Here is a 20,449-nt window from a genome sequence, read left to right on the forward strand (position 1 = left end):
ACGCTGGACTTGCTGGCTCCTTGATTCTGAGTTCTCCAGACTCTTAAACAGATAAATTTATACTGTGTATAAGCCAATCAGTCTATGGTATTTTTGTGTACTTTTGAGATAGGGTCTCATATAGCCCAGGCTGGCCTCAAACTTGATTTGTAGCCAAGAATGACCTTGTACCTTCGATCTTCCTGTCTCTACCTCCTAAGTATTAACTTGACAGTTGCACACAGCACAGTCTGGTTTGTGAGGTACTGGGAATCAAACCCAGGACCTTATGCATGCTAGGAAGCACTCTACCAACCAAGCCACCTTCCCGTCTGTGCTGTTTGCTGCAGCAGAGTGAAGTGACTGAGACATCCTCCCTTGACTGCTTGTGCTTTTCTTGTTGGGGATGCAAGATGGATGAAATTTCCTTCCAAGCTGTCTAAGCACACGCCAGACCTCCCTCCCTGGCATGTTTACAGACCCACACCAGTCGTCCTGTGTGCCATTCCACACTGCAGGAACCTGGACGCTTGCCTTGCACAGAGTCTGCCGTTGGGACTCTGTGATGTGTGATGTGCTGCTCAGCCTGCAGAGAAGCCGTCAACAAGGTGAGAGTTTCCTGGCCCGCTCCCCACATGGTGGGAATTCTGTGCAGTTTGAGGAATCACAGCACCTCGGTCCCTGGCACCATCACACCTTTTGGCTGAGCACCCATGAGCCCCAACCACTTGGTACTAGTATTGAGACTTGCTCCAGCTTTTCTTTTAGACAGAACTGCCAGGTAGGGACACCTCTCACTGATATCACTAGGTATGTTGAGCCACCAGTCCAGAGAAAGGACTCCACCTCAGTGAACCTGGGGCAGGATGTGAGGGAGAGAAAGAAGGAAGAGAAATTGGGAGCGGGGGAGGGAACTTGGGCAGACTGGGCAGGCCAACCCAGGAAGGCGGCAGCAGAGACTCCCCAAGGCCCAAATGCTGGGAAAACATACTAGCCCACGGGCTGTTCCTGGTCGTCCGGCCCCATGGCTGTCTCCTGGCATTTTCTACCTGGGTCTCTCATTCTTGGGCTGGGTGGGCCTGCTGCAGGGACACCCCCAGTGCTTGGATTATGGACCACCCTTCCGTCCTCCTCTCCACCTGGAGTTTTGCTCTGACTATGACTCCTTCGGCTGCTGTGATCAGCGCAAGGACCACCGCATCGCTGCCCGGTACTGGGACATCATGAACTACTTTGACCTGAAGGGCCACGAGTTGTGTGGAGGTTACATTAAAGACATCCTTTGCCAGGTGGGTCTGAGTGTAATCCTATGAGGAGGAGAGAGGGCAAGTTTGGAAAAGTGCTTTCTGGCTTTAGGGTGCTGGGCTGAATGGCAGATCCTGGGCTAGGACATTCTTGCCAGGTACCTCCCTGGAGAGCTGGAGGAGAGAGTGTACACTGGTTCTCCATACTCTTCCCTCTGGGGTTTTTCCCCAGACAGCAGAAGACTAAGAAGTATTCATGGAGTTCTCAGTGCAGCTGCTCTGTCCTGCCTATAGGGACCAGAGAGCTGGGCACAGCATTCCTGTGGCATTTGTGGATCATACAAGGGAGGGTGTGGTGGCACCTGCCAGGGTGGGTGCTTTGCAAAGGGGGCTTCTGCTGTGTCAGTGGTGGGTCCAGGGCTTGGGGTCCTGTCTGCAGAGCTCCCGAGCTGGATGGAGACAGCCTCAAGTTGCTGGGAGGTGATGACTCAGAGTTTCTCTTCTCCAGACTCACCAGCAGCCAAAATCCACACTTGGGAGGCATCGCCGTAGGTGAGCTGAGATTGAAAACATGAAGGTTGGGGGAGGGGGGAGGGAGAGGAGCTGCTGTTAAGAATGCAGCACTCTAGTGATGGGACAGAAGTCCAGGCTGACCTTTGACCTGATGCCTTCCAGGGTATGTTAGGGCTATGATGTGGCTGTCCCAGGCCTTCTTTTCAACGATGGCCACTGTTCCCAAGAATGCTGGCCTCCCCAGCTCTACGCATGGGCACAGACATCCCAGGCAGGAATCATAGTGCAGTCTTACTCAGAGGACAGCCGCCTTGGTGGCATTGCCCTGGGGCTGTGCTCTCATGCCAGGGCACCATCCCTTAGCTGTTTCCTGGAGACTTGTCTCTGAGATGAGCGTGTGGGGTGTGTGTGTGTGTGTGTGTGTGTGTGTGTGTGTGTGTGTACTGGCTGGAGGTCAATGCCAGGTATCTTTATCACCCTTCACCTTATGTTTTAGGACAGGGTCACAGGGTCTTGTAAGATTGGAACTCCCTGGGTTGGGGATTTAGCTCAGTGGTAGAGCGCTTGCCTAGCAAGCGCAAGGCCCTAGGTTCGATCCTCAGCTCCAAAAAAAAAAAAAAAAAAAATATTGGAACTCCCTGATTCAGGTAGGTGGCTGGCCAGTGAGCTGCAGATAGCCTCTGTCTCTGCTCCAGTGCTGGGGTTACCGACCCAGTGCCAGGCTGGGATCCAAATGCAGGCCCTCATGCAAGCAAGCCCTTCAGTAACCGAGCCGTCTCCTCAGCCCCAGACTTTGGGTTTTACAAATAGCAGGGAAACTTTATTTCTGAGATGTCCTCTACTGAAAACCCCCCTCCCTTCCACGTCCTCTCCAACTCAGAAAGCCACATTCAGCTGCTGCCTTGTTTTATTGAACTTGAAGAAGACTATAACCTGATTTGTGTCTATCCGTTAGACAAGGCCATTTCCCCCCACCATGTGTGGTCTGTACCTGAAAGCGATTCTGCGGGAAGCAGGTTGGCTTCAGGTGTCAGGACCTCTTGATCACATCACACCAGAGTTTTGTGCCAGCATCATGTCTGCCCCGTTTCTGCCGTGGTTTTCTGAACTCCAGGGAGTATGAGCTGCGTGAGAAGTTGACTGTGCACTTTGCTCGCCGCTGCTCGTGGGCCTTGCACACGGGGGAGGTGCAGTGGTGCACACACACAGCAGAGGCTCTTCTGGGCCTGAGTCTCTCCCCCTTGGAGAAACACTGGTTTGGTTCCTGAGACGAGTCCAAACAACTCTGAGATCTAAATGGCTGCCTTCGTGTGCCAGGGTGAAGGTTACATTTCCGCTGCCAGCTTCTGTTCCCGAGTGTTTCACCATTCCTCCCCTTCTCCCTTCGCTCTCCAAGAGGGCACGGACTGGGCTGGGCTGACACTAGAGAGTGGGCCCTTTTGCTTTGTGTGGCTCCTCTGACAAGCGGCCTGGGATGAGCCAGACAGTCCAGGGGGAGATACTGTGTATCTCTGGGTTTCTTTGTTTCCCTCTCCCAGTGGCCAAGGGCCACACTGCTCTCTAGTGTCCCATCACGGGGAGTGAGTGAGAACAGTGGGACTCTGTATACAGGAAAAGTGCTGCTGTCCCTTGTAAAGGGACCAGTGAGGAGTCCAGTCACATAGGCTGCTCAGCTTCCAGAGCTGCCAGTGATCTGGGGAGCATGGCTGACAGAATCCCCTCTACCCTACTGCCCCGAATTCTGTCCTTTAAACCTATGTCTTAGTTACTTTTCTATTGCTGTGACCAAGGCAACATATAAAAGAAAGTATTGAATTTGGCTTCTGGTTTCAGAGGGTGAAAATCCATGATGGCAGAGCAAAGGGAACAGCTAAGAGCTTGTATGAGGGGCCTATTGGAGAGCCTACTCCAAGGCTACCTCCAGGGTAATGCAAGAAAATCCACGAAGGCGGCGAGGGCTAGACCTTTTCTATCTGAGGGTAGTTAGAACTAGGTTTCTAAGTAAGAAAACACACATGCTTTCTGATGGTAACTTTCTCTTTTACTTCATCTGAAGAGTGGTCTCTGACTCTTTCGGTCTCCACACAGCTACATGTCTTTACATACATGCATCTTTTCACATGGCTACACGTCTTTCTTTGACATACATTTCTCTTCTGCATCTCTTTTCTATACAGCTTCATCTCCCTTGTCTCCACACAGTCACAAATCTCCACACAGCCACAGCTGAACATCTCATTACACAGCTCTCTCACCATACAGCACTCTTTTTTGTTTAGATTAGCATATCTTTTTTTTTGTTTTTTGTGTTTTTTTTTTTTTTTTGTTTTTTGAGACAGGGTTTCTCTGTGTAGCTTTGGAGCCTGTCCTACATCTCGCTCTGTAGCCCAGAATGGCCTCGAACTCACAGAGATTCCCCCGCCTTTGCCTCCTGAGTGCTGGGATTAAAGGCGTGCGCCGCCGCCGCCGCCGCCGCCGCCGCCGCCGCCGCCGCCGCCACCCAGCTCAGCATACAGCACTTTACACAGTTTCTAGGCACAGCTCCTCTACATAGCAGCAGCTCTTCCACACAGCTCTCTCTCATAGTTACACACACACACACACACACACACACACACACACACACACACACTTCTACATTATTCACTCACTCTTTACTCACTCTTTCACCTATTCACCCCCTCACACTTCTCTCATGCTTCTCCTCCTCCTCCTCCTCCTCCTCCTCCTCCTCCTCCTCCTCGTCCTTCATCTCTCACTTGATCTTGAGCCACAACAATGGGGCAGAGGGAGAGCACTGGAAACCCCAAAGCCCACCCCCAGTGACACACCTCCTCGAAGGCCACACTCCTTCCCAAACAGTCCCACCAACTGGGGACCAAATATTCACATATATGGGCCAATAGGGGCCAGTGTCATTCAGACCACTACAGCTGCCGTTTTTACTTTCCAAGTCTCCATGCCTCTGTCTGTTATCACTACAGGGAGACAACAGAATTCTGTTGTCTCCTGAAATCGCTATAGCCTAGGTCCTAGACTCTAGGAGGTCAACCAGCAGATACTCCCTTGGACATTTAATCCTTACATACTTATATATAGGGCAGTCTCATTACTGAAATGCTGGCATTGAAAGAGAAACATATAGCTTCTAGCATAGTGCCTTGCCTGTGTCAAACACAAATATTTAATACATGAAGAAATGACTGAACATCTTAATCTCTCGGAGTATTTTTGATTATATAAATTTGAATTGTTAACTATTCAACGTGAAGGAGCATAGACTGAAATACTAACACTAGGTGTCTGGGTTTAATAGACACGGAACTTGTGTCATGGTGCTTCACCTTGAGAAAAGGAAGAGTTGAAAAGTGTCTTGGAAAACTATTCTTCCAGGGATAGAGAGGTGCTTCAGTGGTTAAGAGCACTTGCTGCTCTTGCAGAAGACTAGGGTTCAGTTCCCTGCACCCCACATGGTGGTTCATAACCACCTGTATCTCTAGTTCCAGGGGATCTGATGCCCTCTTTTGGCCTCCGCAGATCCTGCATACACAGTGCACATAAACTCATACAGGCATCCACATGTACACATAAATAAAGAGAAATCTTTAAAAGATAGTCATCCACCATGTAGTCTAACCTGAAGTGTCAAGAACTAAGCTATTGAGAGCTGTGGTGAGCTGTGCAAGATCTAACAGCCTGTCGTGGAGTGGGGAGGGGCTCATGGGATCCCACCCCTGAGGATTACTATCTAGTTAGTGGTTGGCCAGAGAGGGAGAGACATCTTCTCCAGTGGTATAACCACAAACAAGGTGCCTTGATCCAGTAACCAAATCACCACCCATTCCCCTGTAAACAACATCACACACACACACACACACACACACACACACACACACACACACACAGTAGATGGGATGCTCTTTGGAAAGAAGATCAGTGAAGATGGGAAGGGGACAGGAGAGGTGATGTGGTGAATTATGATCAAAATATGACATAAAAATGTCATGAAACCCATTATTATATACAACTTAGTATTTGCTAATAAACTTTTTAAAAAAGAACCAAGCTACTGAAATGCTAGATACAGTGTAGTGAATACGTGAGGTTTTTCTCCGGGTGCATTAACTCTATCAAAAATCCAGAGAAACGATTAACAGCAATTTGTATGCAAACCTCCAGAATGCCGATACCCCACTAGACCGTTTCTCCTTTTTTGGCTTGTTCGAATTGTGATGGAGCTTCCCGTTCTTTTTGCAGGAGTGCTCTCCTTACGCAGCCCACCTCTACGATGCCGAGAACCCTCAGACACCGCTCCGGAACCTCCCGGGCCTCTGCTCTGACTACTGCTCTGCCTTCCACCACAACTGTCACGCTGCCATCTCCCTGCTGACCAATGACCGCAGCCTCCAGGAGTCCCATGGAAAAGATGGCGCTCGCTTCTGCCACCTCCTCAACCTGCCCGACGAGGACTACTGCTTCCCCAATGTCCTGAGGAACAGCCAACTCAACCGCAACCTGGGAGTGGTGGCTGAGGACCACCAGGGCTGCCTGCAGCTCTGCCTGGCCGAGGTGGCCAATGGGCTGAGGAACCCCGTGGCCATGGTACATGCTGGGGACCGCACCCACCGCTTCTTTGTTGCCGAGCAGGTAGGAGTGGTGTGGGTCTACCTCCCTGATGGGAGTCGCCTGGAACAGCCCTTCCTGGATCTCAAGAGCATGGTGCTGACCACACCGTGGATTGGGGATGAGAGAGGATTCTTGGGGCTGGCTTTCCATCCCAAATTCCGCCGCAACCGCAAGTTCTACATTTATTATTCATGTCTGGGCAAGAGGAAGGTGGAGAAAATCCGGATAAGTGAGATGAAGGTTTCTCTGTCCGACCCTAACAAAGCGGACCCCAAATCAGAGAGGTGAGACAATCCCATGAGAACCTGGAGCGGTGCTCCCAAATGATGCCCATCCATTCTTGGGGTGATCGAGGAGGAATAGACCTGGTGTTTGAGTGCTAGCCTAAAATCTTAAGAAAACAGGCTGGACAGTTGGCTCAGGGGCTAGGAGCAGTTGTTGCTCTTGCAGAGGATCTGAGTTCAGTACCCAACACCCACGCAACGGCTCACAACCATCTGTAATTCCAGTTCTGAGGGATACGACTTCCCCCTTCTGGCATCTGCTGGAACTGCATGCAGGGAAAAAAAACCCATACTTGCAGGAAAAAAGTAGTACACATAAAAACATGTTGAGAAAAGAGTCACTACTGATGGATGAGGACAACCTGGATAACTCAGTAAAGCATCCTTATGGGGTATAGCCCTTGCTTAAAGATCCTAGTTAGAGTCAGGCTTAAGGCAGGAGAAGCCAGGACTGGCAGCCAAAAGGAATTCTAAAGTGATGATAGATCATATATCAAACACAACAGTAGCCTCTAATTGATTGTGTGGCCACGAGAAATCAAACCCTTTACCTTTAGTGAGGGGTTTCTCACTCCCATGGGAGCTGTGGCACAAGGCCATACAGCTATTGATGCATGATTAGATGGTGCTGTGGTTTCATTCTGCTGCTGTGTGACAGGTCCCATGACTAACAGCTTAGAGGAAGGAAGGATTTATTTGACTTACACTTCCAGGCCACAGGCCACCTCTGAGGGAAGGTAGGCCTGCTTGCTACTCCATACAGCATTACCTCTAACTGAGGGAATCATTACACTGTCAATAAAGACAGCAGGAACCATGGAGGCTGCTGCTTGGTAGCTGGCATATACTCAGCAAGCTTCTTTATACAGCCCAGGACCACCTGTCTGAGGATGGTGTGTCCACAGTGGGCTGTGCTCTCCCACGTGCATTAACAATCTAGATAGTCCCTATAGACACGCCCACAAGGCAATCCAAGGAGGCCGTCCCTCTTCTGAGACCCTCCGCTCAGATGATCTGGACCGTGTCACGTTGCTCACCAGGACAGATGAGACACTAGTACTAGCCGGCTCCACGATCACCTTTGTCTCTCCATCACGCCACCTTCTCCCCTTCTTTCCCCTTCCTGCCCCGGCCCTTTTCCCATCATAGACAGGCTAAAGGGTTGGAAAGAACAGGATGACCTGCTCCATCTGCCTTTCTAAGGAAGGAATGGGGAGTTCTGCTGGGTAGAAAGCAAACCCCAGAGAGGGGTGGCTGTTACCTGGCCGTGTCTCAGCTTGCGAGGTCATGGTATGAAAGAGGAAAGATCTACAAAGGGCTGAGGAGGCAGCTCAGTGGCAGACGATTGCCTGGCTTGTGCAAAGGCACTGGCATCAATCTTTAGTACTGAAAAAAAAATTAAAAGATTCACATAGGAATTACACCAGGAAACATGGGGCCCCTCAGGGCCCCAATCCACCTATGTTGTGGTCCTTGGAGACTGAAGCCAGGCTTGGCTAACTTTGCAGACCTCGGGGGCTTGGGCCAGCCAACTTCTGGGTGTCTCGAGAGCATGTAGCTTCAGCCTTGTCAAAGCCTAACGTATAGTTTCTTTTTCTCTTCCAGGGTCATCTTGGAAATAGATGAACCAGCCTCAAACCACAATGGGGGACAGCTTCTCTTTGGCCTAGATGGCTATCTGTACATATTCACTGGGGATGGAGGGCAGGCTGGGGATCCCTTTGGCAAGTTTGGAAATGCTCAGAACAAGTAAGCTGGATGGAGGCTGCGCCCCTGTTCCTCTTGAGTGTACCTCTGCTTCAATGTTCTTTCTGCCAGAGTCAAATTCAGATCTGATCCCTTTCTCTGGGAGGAGCCGGTGGGAGGATCCGGTAGGAGGACCTGGTGGGAGGAGTCCATGAGAGGACCCTTTGGCTTTTTGCCCTATAAATAGTACAGAATACTTGTCTAGCTAATATTATAAATGCTTAATGTAGCCAGGTGTGGTGGCATACACCTTTAATCCCAGCACTTGGTAGGCAGAGGCAGGTGGATCTCTGTGAGTTTGAGGCCAGCTTGGTTTACACTGTGAGTTCTAGGACAGTCAGAGCTCCAGAGCGAGACCCTGTCTCAGTAGATAGATAAAGAAAACAAATACTAGTATAACTACTACAGTGTTGTGTAGAAAAGAATTTAAAATTTAAATGTATGTTATCTGGATGCTCTATGACAACCACCATCTGATTTGGCTTAACAGTAGTGTTGAGCAGTGTGTCCCAGTCTCTGTACTAGGTCCCGAGACACATGAGAAGCCAGTTAATAAGAGCTGATATATACTGAGTGCCCAGTATGTTGACAGTGACTGCTTCAGTCAGACTGTATATTATACTTGAGAACATGACGTGCTTCAAGGGCAAGAAAAATGTAATCGGTTTTCATTGTTATGACATCAGTACCAGGGCTCCTGGAAACATGTATGAAAAACTCCCATGAAGTGTAGGGTTTATGGTTTGCCCTTTACAGCCACAAGAAAGAAGCACAGTAGGTAAATGAGGGACCCTGGGACTGGGACACTGGTGTCAGAGCCCCTCAGTGCCATTCTGCCCTTTGCACTCAGGAAGCACTTCCTCCCACTATTTGTAGGAGTAAAATATTAACGTTAATCACACTAAGCTAGTGTCTGCTGAATGCTGTCATTCAGGGATTTCACCAAGAACCATGTGCATAATAGCTTATTAAAAAGTATTACGACAGCAATGCCACACAGTGTTCCTTACCTACGCGCTAGGAGAGTGCGGCCCAGCAGTCAAACTCATTGGAAGAGCCTCTCCAAAAAAAAGTCTATTCTTTTTCTATCTGGGGAAAATGAAAACCTTTATTTATTTTCAAATTTATAATATTAGACCAAATTGGAAAGCACCCATCATTAAGATAGTAAACAAAAGCTGCCGTTTACTTAGGGTCACGTGGTGCAGTATGGCGTCATGTTCTCTAGGAGATATCCTTGAGCCAGAGGTGAGGAACCCTTAAACATCTTGTATAGATTTAAAGAACCAAGTAGGTCACTTTCCCCTGAATTTCCAGCTCTCCTGGCGCCAGCTCTCAGCCTGTCCTGCACCCACCCCACCCCCACCCCTCTTCTCTCCTCAGGTCCTTTGCGATTCTTACTTGTGTCCTTGCTCACCCAGGGCCTCTTTCTCGGCTTTTTGTCTTTTAGAAGTTCCCTGCTGGGGAAAGTGTTGAGGGTTGACATGAATGGAGCAGGCACAGATGGCCGGCGGTACCGAGTGCCCTTGGACAATCCCTTTGTGTCTGAGCCGGGTGCCCACCCTGCCGTCTACGCCTACGGGGTCAGAAACATGTGGCGCTGTGCCGTGGACCGAGGGGACCCGGTCACCCGCCAGGGCCGAGGGCGGATGTTCTGTGGGGATGTGGGCCAGAACAAGTTTGAAGAAGTTGACCTCATCGTTAAAGGCGGGAACTATGGCTGGAGGGCGAAGGAAGGATTTGAATGTTATGATAAGAAACTTTGTCATAATGCTTCCTTGGGTAAGTAAGAGGGCGTCTGGGCTTTTGAATGAGCTGACTAGGTTGGCAGTGGAGGTGGGGGAGCACAACCTGAGTATCCTGAAGGTTGTCTCCATGGTAACTTGTTGCCGGGTTGTGGGGTGGTACCTCTGCTTCCCCCCGACAGTGGCACCAGACACACATCCTTGTTAGAAAGTCCATCTCTGCTGGGTGTGGTAGTACTTGCCTAGAATCCCAGTGCTAGAGGCAGAGGCTGGAGGATTGTGACTTCAGGGACAACTTGGGCTACACAGGGAGTTCAAGGCCAGCCGGAGACCCTGCAGGGGGTGGGGAGTAGCTCCCTAATGTTAGTGGATCAGTTATTTTCCTATATCGTTCTCTCTCTATGTGGCTGCTGCCGTACAAACAGAGGTTTGAATGACTGCTGTGTGGCTTGTTTTTGTTTCTGCTTCTTGAGACAGAGAATAAGCCCGAACCAACCTTGACCTTGAATCCATGATCCTCCAGCCTCAGCTTCCTTGGTGCCAGGAATGCACAGCCTGTTCGTTTTCACAAAACCCTTCTCTCTGTAGCAGCTTCCTTTGCATGCCTCACTGGAACACTAGTTCTGTTTTGTGGAATGGAATGTTGACCAACTCTGAGACAGAAAACAAAGCCAATTGATATTGCTTTGGGGCCAGTGAGAAGGCTCAGTAGGTAAAGGCACTTGATGCCAAACTTGGTGACACGAGTTGGTCCTGGGACCCATGGGATGAAAGACTTGAACCAGCCCCTGAAAGCTGTCCTCACGACAAGGGCTCACACCCATAAATGTAAAACGTTTTTTAAAAAGATGGATTCATATGGTGTGTGCCAGGCATAATGCACTTACAGTTTTGGGTGAGCTGGGGTACAGGAACTAACTGTACTTTAAAGGAGTTCCTTGAGTGGCTTTTCGGCATACTATTTTAAGAACCACTGGTAGAGCTCATTTGATGGCTGCATGAACTGAAAACAGTCTCCCCGTTGGGACATCCACTAAAATGGTTTTCCACATACACAAGGAAGAGAGCAGCCCCTCAAAATCAACACTCAAGGGGCATTCTGGAGCTCCACCCCTTCCAAGTGGAAGACTGACTAGCACCTCTGCTCCTTTTGAGGTAGGGTCGCACATAACCCAGGCTGGCTTTGTGCTTGTTGACCCTTCCACCTCCACCCATGTCTTAAGACTTCCCATATGCTGACACCCGAGGACCTGGCCTGAGAGTCTAAGAGGGGAACCAGGTGTCAGGGAGGCTTGCATGCCGTGCTGAGAGAAAAACAATAAAAACAACCTAAAAACACTTGACTCAGTTGTCTCCCTTACTAATGGCCGAAAGCTCAATCAGCCAGTTTCATTAAGAAACCCACTTTTGATTCCTTAGAACTCTCCGCTCAGGCAGGATCTCTACTCTTTTGTCTTGGTCCTGACAGATGACATTCTGCCCATCTACGCTTATGGCCATGAGGTGGGAAAGTCGGTCACTGGAGGGTATGTCTACCGTGGGTGTGAATCCCCCAATCTCAATGGCCTCTACATCTTCGGGGACTTCATGAGTGGGTAAGGAAGTATTTATTTATTTGTTTGGGTTTTTTTTTTTTGGTGTGTGTGTGTGTGTGTGTGTGTGTGTGTGTGTGTGTGTGTGTGTGTGTGTGTGTGTCAGGGTATTGCTCTTCCTGTCTGACCTGCAGCTCTCTATGTAGAACAGAATGGTCTCAAACTCATGGTGATCCTCCTGCCTCTTAGAGGTGTACTTCACCAGGCTCAGTTAAGACCCTGTGCTAGTATTTATGGATCCCTGATTCTTGGTGGGGAAATAATCTCTGGAGTGGAAATACGGATTCCTACATCATAAGGTTTTATTTTTCATCTAGTCGACTTATGGCTTTGCAGGAAGATAGGAAAACCAAGACATGGAGGAAGCGAGACGTCTGCCTGGGCAACGCGACCTGTGCCTTCCCGGGGTTGATCATCACCTACAGCAAGTTCATCATCTCCTTTGCGGAAGACGAAGCAGGTAACCCGTTTGAGTCCTGTTGGGTTGTTCTTCCATAACCACGGGCACCGGCTGCACGCTGGCTGTCATTTGAACAGTGACTGTCACTTCTCTCACGGCGATCCTTGAGCTGAGTTGGATAACATGCTGGGTCATTAGTAACCTCAGTGGCAGGTGATGCAGTGACATTTCAGTGTCACCAGGGAGGAAAAGGGTTGACTGTTGATTGTCCCACATGTCACCGTGTTGTGGTGAAAGAACACACCTCCTTGTGAGGGACACCTCCGGGTCTGTGCTCTCATCTCTGACTCTGGAGAGGTTCATGTAGTGCCCTTCTGCCGACTTTATTCTAAAACAAGGATGAGAATGTGGGCAAGGCCCAGTGGGTCAGATTACATGTGCAGCCTGTTCTTCTCCTCTTGGATGGTCTAGGAGATTTGTGTTCACTGATTGGCTTGGGGTCTTCCTGACTCTGTCAGAGTTTGTAAGGAAAGAGATCTGGATGTAAAAGTTGTATGGGGGGCGTGGGTAGGCAGCAAGGTATACAGTCAGTTAACAGAGCGGCAAGGTGCATGCTAAGGACATCATTATGATTGAAGCTAAGATATGTACTCATGTCTGTGGAACATGTATGCTCCTAAAAACATACAGCCAGAGAACTCATTTTTAATTTCAGTATTCCATTAGTTAATGTTTCATTTTGAAAGGTTAAAATTGAACATTTTAAAGAAATTCCACTTTGTTTACCTAAGTATGCACAGGATATTTTATCTAACCAAGCTTAAATGGCAAAAACATAGTAAGATGACATCTTAGGCTGGGATGTAGCTCAGTTGCTAGAGTACCTGAGGTTCTGGGTACATTCCTGTAATACCAATATTTAGGAATGGAGGCAGGACAATCAGAAATTCAAGATGCTCCTTGGCTACAGGGCAAGTCTGAGACTAATTTGGATATATGAGATCTTGTCTCACAACACAACACACACACACACACAAATGCACACACGTACACACATACACACACGTATGCATGCACACACAGAGAGACAGATAGACAGAGACAGACACAGAAACATAGACACAGAGACAGACAGAGACAGAGACAAAGAGACAGAGAGACAGAGAGACCGAGAGAGTACAAAAAAAGCAAAGACCAGTATCTGTGAGTTATAGACACCTGGGATTCTCTATAGGTGTGAAGCCAGGGCTGTGAAAGCCCCCGAGTTTAGCCTCTTTCCACTTGGGGCTTCGGGGTTGCTGCACAGAAACCTAGCTTGAGTAAGTAATAAAGACATCCAGTTAGTTCCTTTTCCTTCTTCTCACCTATCTGCTAGATGGATACTTTGAGAAGAACATTCTGTATCAGCAGAGGGTATTTTGGGAAATTCAGGATTTTTAAATAGAAGAAGTCTGTATGAGTTACAAATTGGGAATCCAAATCCATGAAGAAGTAGAGAAACCACAGGCTGTCAGGAGTCTGCTCAGTGGAGAGAAGATGGATCCGTGCAAGCCATCCACCCTGGTGGGGCTTCTCTGCTGGATCCTCCCAGAAGGTAGACAGAGCCAGAACCCCAGAGGCTGGCCTGCCTAGAGATGTGTGTCTTCTGTGCCTTGCTTCTCTGAAACAGCACAGAACCCTGGCTTTGGAGGTTTGGTTTGTAGAGCCTGTAGGCATCTGTCAGAAGGAGAAAACAGGCTGCTTTTGAAAGCTGTCAGGACTCCTGGCAAACAAGGCTAGTGTCCCTGGCTGAATTCTGGGAAGTAGGTCTTGGCCAAGGCTTTGCCCCAGGTCAGCCCTGAGGCCAGGGAAGCTGCCCCGAGGCGAGCTCCTTTCTCTTGTGCCTTACTTAGCAAAGCACTTAGCAAAGCAGGCTCCACCTCATGCTCACTGTGTATTCTTCCCCACCGAGACGCTTTCAGGCGGGAAGGTCACTGTCTCCTGCTCAGTTGCAGCTTTCCGTTTGTTCAGTGGAACTAGACTCCTCCCTCTGCTCCTGCCTCAGTTTACTCACAGGCTCTTAAACCTGCCTCCCAGTGTAATGGAAGTGAGACCGAGTGGCTGGCTGGCCCCCAGCTACCCAGGGGCCACTTTGCAAGCTGACCTAGGTAAGGGCTGGCCTAAGCAAGCATGCTTGCAGCGAGTCCCACTGTGTTAGAGTTCTCTCTCTGCCTAAAATAGATACTAAGGGGCTGGCAAGATAGATCAGCTGGTAAAGGTGCCACTGATACCTGACAACCTGAGTTCGAACCCAGGACCCGGGGAGAGAACTGCCAATCCCTGCAAATTGTTCTCCGACCTCCACCCATGTGCCATGGTATACATGCCCCTCACATTCACAAAATTAACAAATAAAATGTAAAATAGATATTAAAAGGTTAGCTGGACACCGTAGATAAAATTTGCCCTTTGTATTTCCCCCCCAAAGATAGAACTGGAAATCCAGAGCATGCTCGTAACATATACATTACACAGGCTGTAGTCATGTACCGTGAACTCGAAGTAAGACAGCCCCGCCCCCAGCTTTGGAGTTTCTATATGGGTTGGAGGGTTCTTGCCAGAGAGTGGCCTGCATTCACACAAACTATCGGAAGACGGCTCATTTGTCTGATGATGTCTGAAGGTATTTGGCGTTTCGGGTCAGATAGTACAAATTGTAGGATGTGTCCTCATCCCTTGGACCCCTTCTCAGAACAGTTATAGACTATCTTATCAGTATGTGAAGCCATAATGTCTTCAATACTTGTCACCCTGGGTAGCAGACTCGGCAAAGCCTTAGAGCCTCTCATGGCAGAGAAACACATCGTCTGTTCTCCACAGATCTGAGGACAAAAGCTGTTAAAGGAAGCCATAGAACTGTCACGTTTGCAGCTTCATGGCCGTCTCCTGTAAGGCTGACAGAGAGTCACATGAGCCATGTTCATGAATTTAATACAGCGCAGTTTGCTTCGCATTGTGTCATGTTGGCCGCGCTGCTGAGGCGCCTGCCCTGGAGATGAGGAGGAGGAGAGGGCTGGGGAGCTGGCTCGGTGGTCAAGTGCCTGCGTGCAAGCATGAGGACCTGAGTTCAGTTCCCCAACACCCAGGTAAAAACTGGTGTGCGCTGTAATCTCAGTGACGGAGAGGCAGAGGCTGGTGGACCCTGGGAGCTCAGTGGCCCAGCCAACCTACACAAATTGTGAGGTCCTGATTCCACAAGAGACCTTGTCTCAGAAAATAAGGTGGAGAGCAGTCGAGGAAGAGACTTAAATCCACCTCTGACTTCTGCATGCTGTTGCATACATGTGCACATCACTCGTACGAGCATATACATATCCTCCTTCCCCTCCCCCACACAAAGCACTGGTAACTGGTTGTTACTCTATGTTTCTTTGAGACACTGTGACTCTCTCTTATAGATGAATGACTAGCTGAGTATGTATGTAGGTTGGGAGATCACCTGGGGTAGCACAGCTCAGAACTGGTGTTATGAGAATTTGTGTCTAGAATTACCGATATAACATTGAAGCCTAGGCTCACCCTCAGACACAGCCATGCTCCTCACAGACAAGTGCCATGCCAGGTGAGAAACCTGGTAGTGTCTTTGAGACAGGAATGAAGATGTGTCCTGAAAGGCAAGGACTGGGAGGAAACATGGCCCTTTTAAAAAGTGGTACTGGAGAGTATGCATGGGGTTGTTGGGGATGGGGGTGTGTGGAGAAGACCAGGAAGAAAGGTTGGAAGGGTGAGGATAGTCACAAAGAGATAAACAACCCAATGACTGAGAAAGAAAATGCCAAAGCTAGGCTGGGAGGAAACAGGGATGAAGGGACAGAGTAAAGTGATTGGCGGATGGCCCCCGCCTGCACCCAAGCCTCACCTGTGTAAGTGGCTGAGAAGCGGGTGGAGCTTCACTGAGGTGATGTTTCCAGGAGTAAAGAAGTAACCGGAGAAAACCCTGCTGGATTCAGCAGCACACACACACAGAGTGACCTCTACCGGGCCTCGTTCTGAGATAGTCTTTGGGGGTTCAAAGGTGAACTTCCCCCCAAGAAGCCTGCAGCCCAGCGAGAGGCTGGCGGTCAGGAGTCCAGAGCTCATCCATGGTGCTCACAGCATTTTAGCGCCATAGCTTCATTAGGCTGTTTTCTGTGTGTCCAGACGTGTCTCCGCCCTGATGATATGGTATTCTGGTTGCTCACTCCTGTTTCTTTAGGGGAGCTGTATTTCCTGGCCACCTCCTACCCAAGTGCCTACGCACCACATGGATCTATTTACAAATTTGTCGACCCGTCAAGGTGAGATTTGGTGTCGTTTTAATCTCAGGAATTAGCTCATAGCTGGACCTGCAGATAGGCGCTCCCTCTGAGGCTTGTTTCCCCAACCCAGGGTGGAGCTCAGCGGATAGCTGACACATAGGTCTAGCCATTGCTCAGGGTCCGGCATGGCTTCACTTCACAACTGGGCTCTGCATCTGTGTGATCTCAGAAGTGATCTCATCTGGGAGAGGTTTGGTTGGTCCCCAAGGCTGTAGAGTGTGGACTGGCACAGGGTGAACCCACCCTCCTCCGTGCTCTGTTGCTGTGCACAGCTCTTGTTCTCGGGCCGGAGCAGTTAGTTCAGCCTCTGGAGTACTCTGGGTGGGTGGTGGTGCCTGGACAGGGAACTCTGTCCTTTGTACTAAAGCCTCCAGAGTGAGCCTGGCTTCCCCTCCCGTGGTACTTCAATGATTAAGTGTGCCAGGAGATAATCCCTCTTTCCCAAGAACAGCTGTGAAAAGCCAGACAGAAAGCAGTTGTAAGCTTTTTTTTTTTTTTTTTTTTTGAGAGGGGAGTCTCGTATTATTGTCTAGGTTGGCCTGGTACTCATTATGTAGTCTTGAACTCAAGGCAGTCCTCCTGACTCAGCCTCCTGAGTGCTTGGAGTGTAGGTGTGAGCCACAAAGACCTTTTTTTTTTCTCCTCTTTTCGTGACGGCATTTATTGTCACTGTGCACCGGGGGCCACAGCAAGCACTGTGCACACACACACCTGTTCACAGGATGCCAAGGAGACAGAAGAGCAAGCCAGTCGAGTTAAGCCGCTGGCCTACGTGGGGTGAGAGTGACCTCGGAGAGAGGGCTGGAGTAGAGTGGTGGCGGCAGAGAGGACCGGCTGGGGGGTCCAGCTCAGTGCCCGAAGCCCCACTTGTTTCAGGAATTGCGCTCATGCAGTTTAAGAATGAGCGTGATGCTGGCCGGAGAGGTGCGCCATACTTAGGGTCTGTGCCAGGACTCTTTGAAGGGATTTTCCTCAAAGTGATTCACCATTGCCACTGCAACAGCTGTTACCATCACCACCATCATTACCACCATCACCACCATCATCACCATCACCACACCATCACCATCATCATCACCATTACCACCATCATCACCATCACCACCATCATCACCATCATCATCACCATTACCATCACCACCATTACCACCATCACCACCATCACCACACCATCACCATCATCATCACCATTACCACCACCACCATCATCACCATCACCATCATCATCACCACCATCACCACCATCATCACCATCACCATCATCATCACCATCATCATCACCATCACCACCATCATCACCATCACCACACCATCACCATCATCACCACCATTACCATCACCACCATTACCACCATCACCACCATCATCACCATCACCACCATCATCACCATCACCACCATCATCACCATCACCATCACCATCACCACCATCATCACCATCACCACACCATCACCATCATCATCACCATTACCATCACCACCATTACCACCATCACCACCATCATCACCATCACCACCATCATCACCATCACCATCATCATCACCATCACCACCATCACCACCATCATCACTATCACCACCATCACCACCATCACCACCATCACCACCATCATCACTATCATCTGTTACCATCACCATCATCACCATCATCACCATCATCCTCCGAGCACTCACTATGTGCTGGGCCTTGTCCAAGTGTTTTTTTCTTTCTTTTAAACTTCATTTTTCATCAATCACTTATGCTGTGCCAGGCACACTGAGCTTCACTATCTTCCTGTGAGCCACTGGAAACCATTATTATTATTATTATTATTATTATTATTATTACATTTCATAGAAGCACACATGGAGACTTTGCATGGTGTCCTGGGCTGCTCTGATGTGGACTGAGCTGTGCCTGTCACCGTGCTGACCTCCTTTTTGTGCTGCCTCCTGAAGGCCCCGAGGACCCTTTCTCCTCTCCGTCTGAGCTCAGAGCACAGTCCTGTCACATCCATGCAGCCCTGTGCACAAGAAAGGACCCACCCCAGTTCTAAAATGTCCACCCCATGGTGATCTTGATCCCCAGTCGTCACCCTCTCTGCCTGTGTTTCTAGGCGCGCCCCACCAGGCAAGTGCCGATACAAGCCAGTGCCCGTGAAGACCAAGACTAAGAAGATCCGCTTCCGGCCGCTCGCCAGTGAGTCCCTTCATGAGTTTTGGTGTTAGTCATTGGTGCAGCCACAGCCTTAGAAAACCCCCAGGGTGGAGGGTCAGACTCTCTTTGTTTTCTTTTTGTGAGATTTATTTTGTTTTATGTGTATGGATGTTTTGCCTGCATTTATATATGTGCACTGTGTGTACGCAGGAGTCTACAGAGCCCAGGATGGGGCTTTGGATCCCCTGGAACTGGAGTTCCGGTTGGTTGTGAGTCACTGTGTGGATGCTAGGAACTGAATCTGGGTCTTTGACAGGAGCAGCAAGTGCTCTTAACGGCTGAGCCATCTTGAGCTCCGTGACTACAGCTTCTCTTACGAGGGTTGTTACGAGGGTTGTTCACCTGTAGCTCAGGTTATACATCTCTACCGCAGACCAGAGTTAATGGGGGAGATACCTGCTTCTACCCTGATCTGTTATTCTCTAGTCATCCATCCATCCATCCATCCATCCATCCATCCATCCATCCATCCATCCATGTAATTATTTATGCATTCATTCATTCATGTAATTATGTGTTCATGCATTTGACAATAATTATTAGTACTTTGCAGCAGGTTCTGTGCTAAGCCTGGGGCTATAGCAATGGATGTTCAACATCTCTGACCTACACACATTCCAAGTCAAATGGGAGGAGGACATAGAGAAATGAGCGTATCACGAGGGTCTGGTCCAGAAGGCTATGCAGGGCACTGTGAGGGAGCCTGAAGAGAAGGATTCTTCATGGTAAAATGGGGAGTCACGAAGACTTGAAAGAGGAAGGATGCCATCTCAGGCAGACATCCCAGAACCACTTATCTCTGGGGTGACCCCAGTCCACAAAGGAGGCATTTACTGCAAGGCCAGAGAAGGACATTAAAGCAATATCAATACAGAGAATTGCTATCACGGCAAGCTGGGTGTGGTGGGTGTGGTGGCCCTTACAGTACCAGCTCCTCAGGAGGCCGAGACAGGAGGATTGCTTGAGTCTGAGTGTTGGAGGCCAGTTGGAGAAGTCAGCACGGCCCCTCTTTAGGAGGCTGTGGGGTCCCCTAGTGCGTCTTTTACAGCCTCCTCCCAGGCCATAGCTTTCTCACTGAATAAATGCTTACCTTTCAGCCACGGTTTTGGACTTGCTGAAGGAGGAGGAGTCACAGAAAGTGGCTGGGAGGTCATCCAACGCAACCTTAGCTTCAGACCGGACTGCATCTCAGAAGGGCTCCCTCAAGAAGCCAGCTTCTCCCACAAGCAGACAGAAAACAACGAGAGGGCCTGTTACCAAGAAGAAAGGCCGAGTGTGGTCCCCGGGTCCCCAGGGCAAGAGGAAGCGGAATCCCCACGCCCGCAGGGCTGGGATAAGGCAGGTGGCAGAGCAGAAGTCCCTAGGCAGAAGCCAACAGTGACCTCTTGGTCAAGCTGGCTGCTGAGACCAGAGTTAGGAGATGGCCTCACAAAGTGAAAATTGCTGAGGGTGGGTCTCAGACAGTCAGGGAGCCTGGGTGGAGGGGGGTGGGGGTGGGGGTGGGCAGAGCTTAACTCCAGTGTGTGTGGTCTCTCTCTCTCTGGGAAATCTTGCTGTGTACTGAAGAAACAGGAGCTGGTCTGTGGGCGGCATTTCTGTGGGGAGACCACAGCCCACATGACCCCGCACCTGGCTTACAGCATGCTCTTGTGTGTATACCTGCTGGAGTCCACCGACATCCCTTCAACCTGGGGTAATAAATCAGCTTTGGCTTACACTGGTGCATCATTTGATCTCAATGTTTGGCAGTGGGAAATCTGGCACGATTCAGCCAGCTTGCTTAAGCA

The 20,449-nt window shown here is 49.6% G+C and overlaps 1 protein-coding gene across 1 annotated transcript; it reads left to right on the forward strand.

Annotated features, from left to right (window-relative positions):
- Nucleotides 1-942: 942 nt before the first annotated feature.
- On the forward strand, nucleotides 943-20,125 carry Hhipl2 (HHIP like 2). Its single transcript, XM_052737918.1, has 9 exons — nucleotides 943-1,268; nucleotides 5,994-6,646; nucleotides 8,252-8,395; nucleotides 9,843-10,174; nucleotides 11,606-11,732; nucleotides 12,047-12,189; nucleotides 16,364-16,445; nucleotides 18,562-18,644; nucleotides 19,760-20,125. Exons 1-9 carry the CDS (start codon nucleotides 954-956, stop codon nucleotides 20,041-20,043), a joined length of 2,163 nt encoding a protein of 720 aa, XP_052593878.1. The 5' UTR covers nucleotides 943-953; the 3' UTR covers nucleotides 20,044-20,125.
- The last annotated feature ends 324 nt before the right edge of the window (nucleotides 20,126-20,449 follow it).

The sequence above is a fragment of the Peromyscus californicus genome, unplaced genomic scaffold (assembly GCF_007827085.1).
Source record: "Peromyscus californicus insignis strain IS unplaced genomic scaffold, ASM782708v3 Scaffold_14__1_contigs__length_90479793_seg_2, whole genome shotgun sequence".
NCBI lineage: Eukaryota > Metazoa > Chordata > Mammalia > Rodentia > Cricetidae > Peromyscus > Peromyscus californicus.

What these genes read in the sequence shown, in the direction of transcription:
- Hhipl2 (XM_052737918.1), top strand. Translation starts at nt 954, where the DNA reads ATGCTGGGAAAACATACTAGCCCACGGGCTGTTCCTGGTCGTCCGGCC. An exon ending in GCGGACCCCAAATCAGAGAG is followed by an intron (nt 6,647 to 8,251) that starts GTGAGACAATCC and finishes TTTCTCTTCCAG; the next exon opens with GGTCATCTTGGAAATAGATG. An exon ending in TTGTCATAATGCTTCCTTGG is followed by an intron (nt 10,175 to 11,605) that starts GTAAGTAAGAGG and finishes TGGTCCTGACAG; the next exon opens with ATGACATTCTGCCCATCTAC.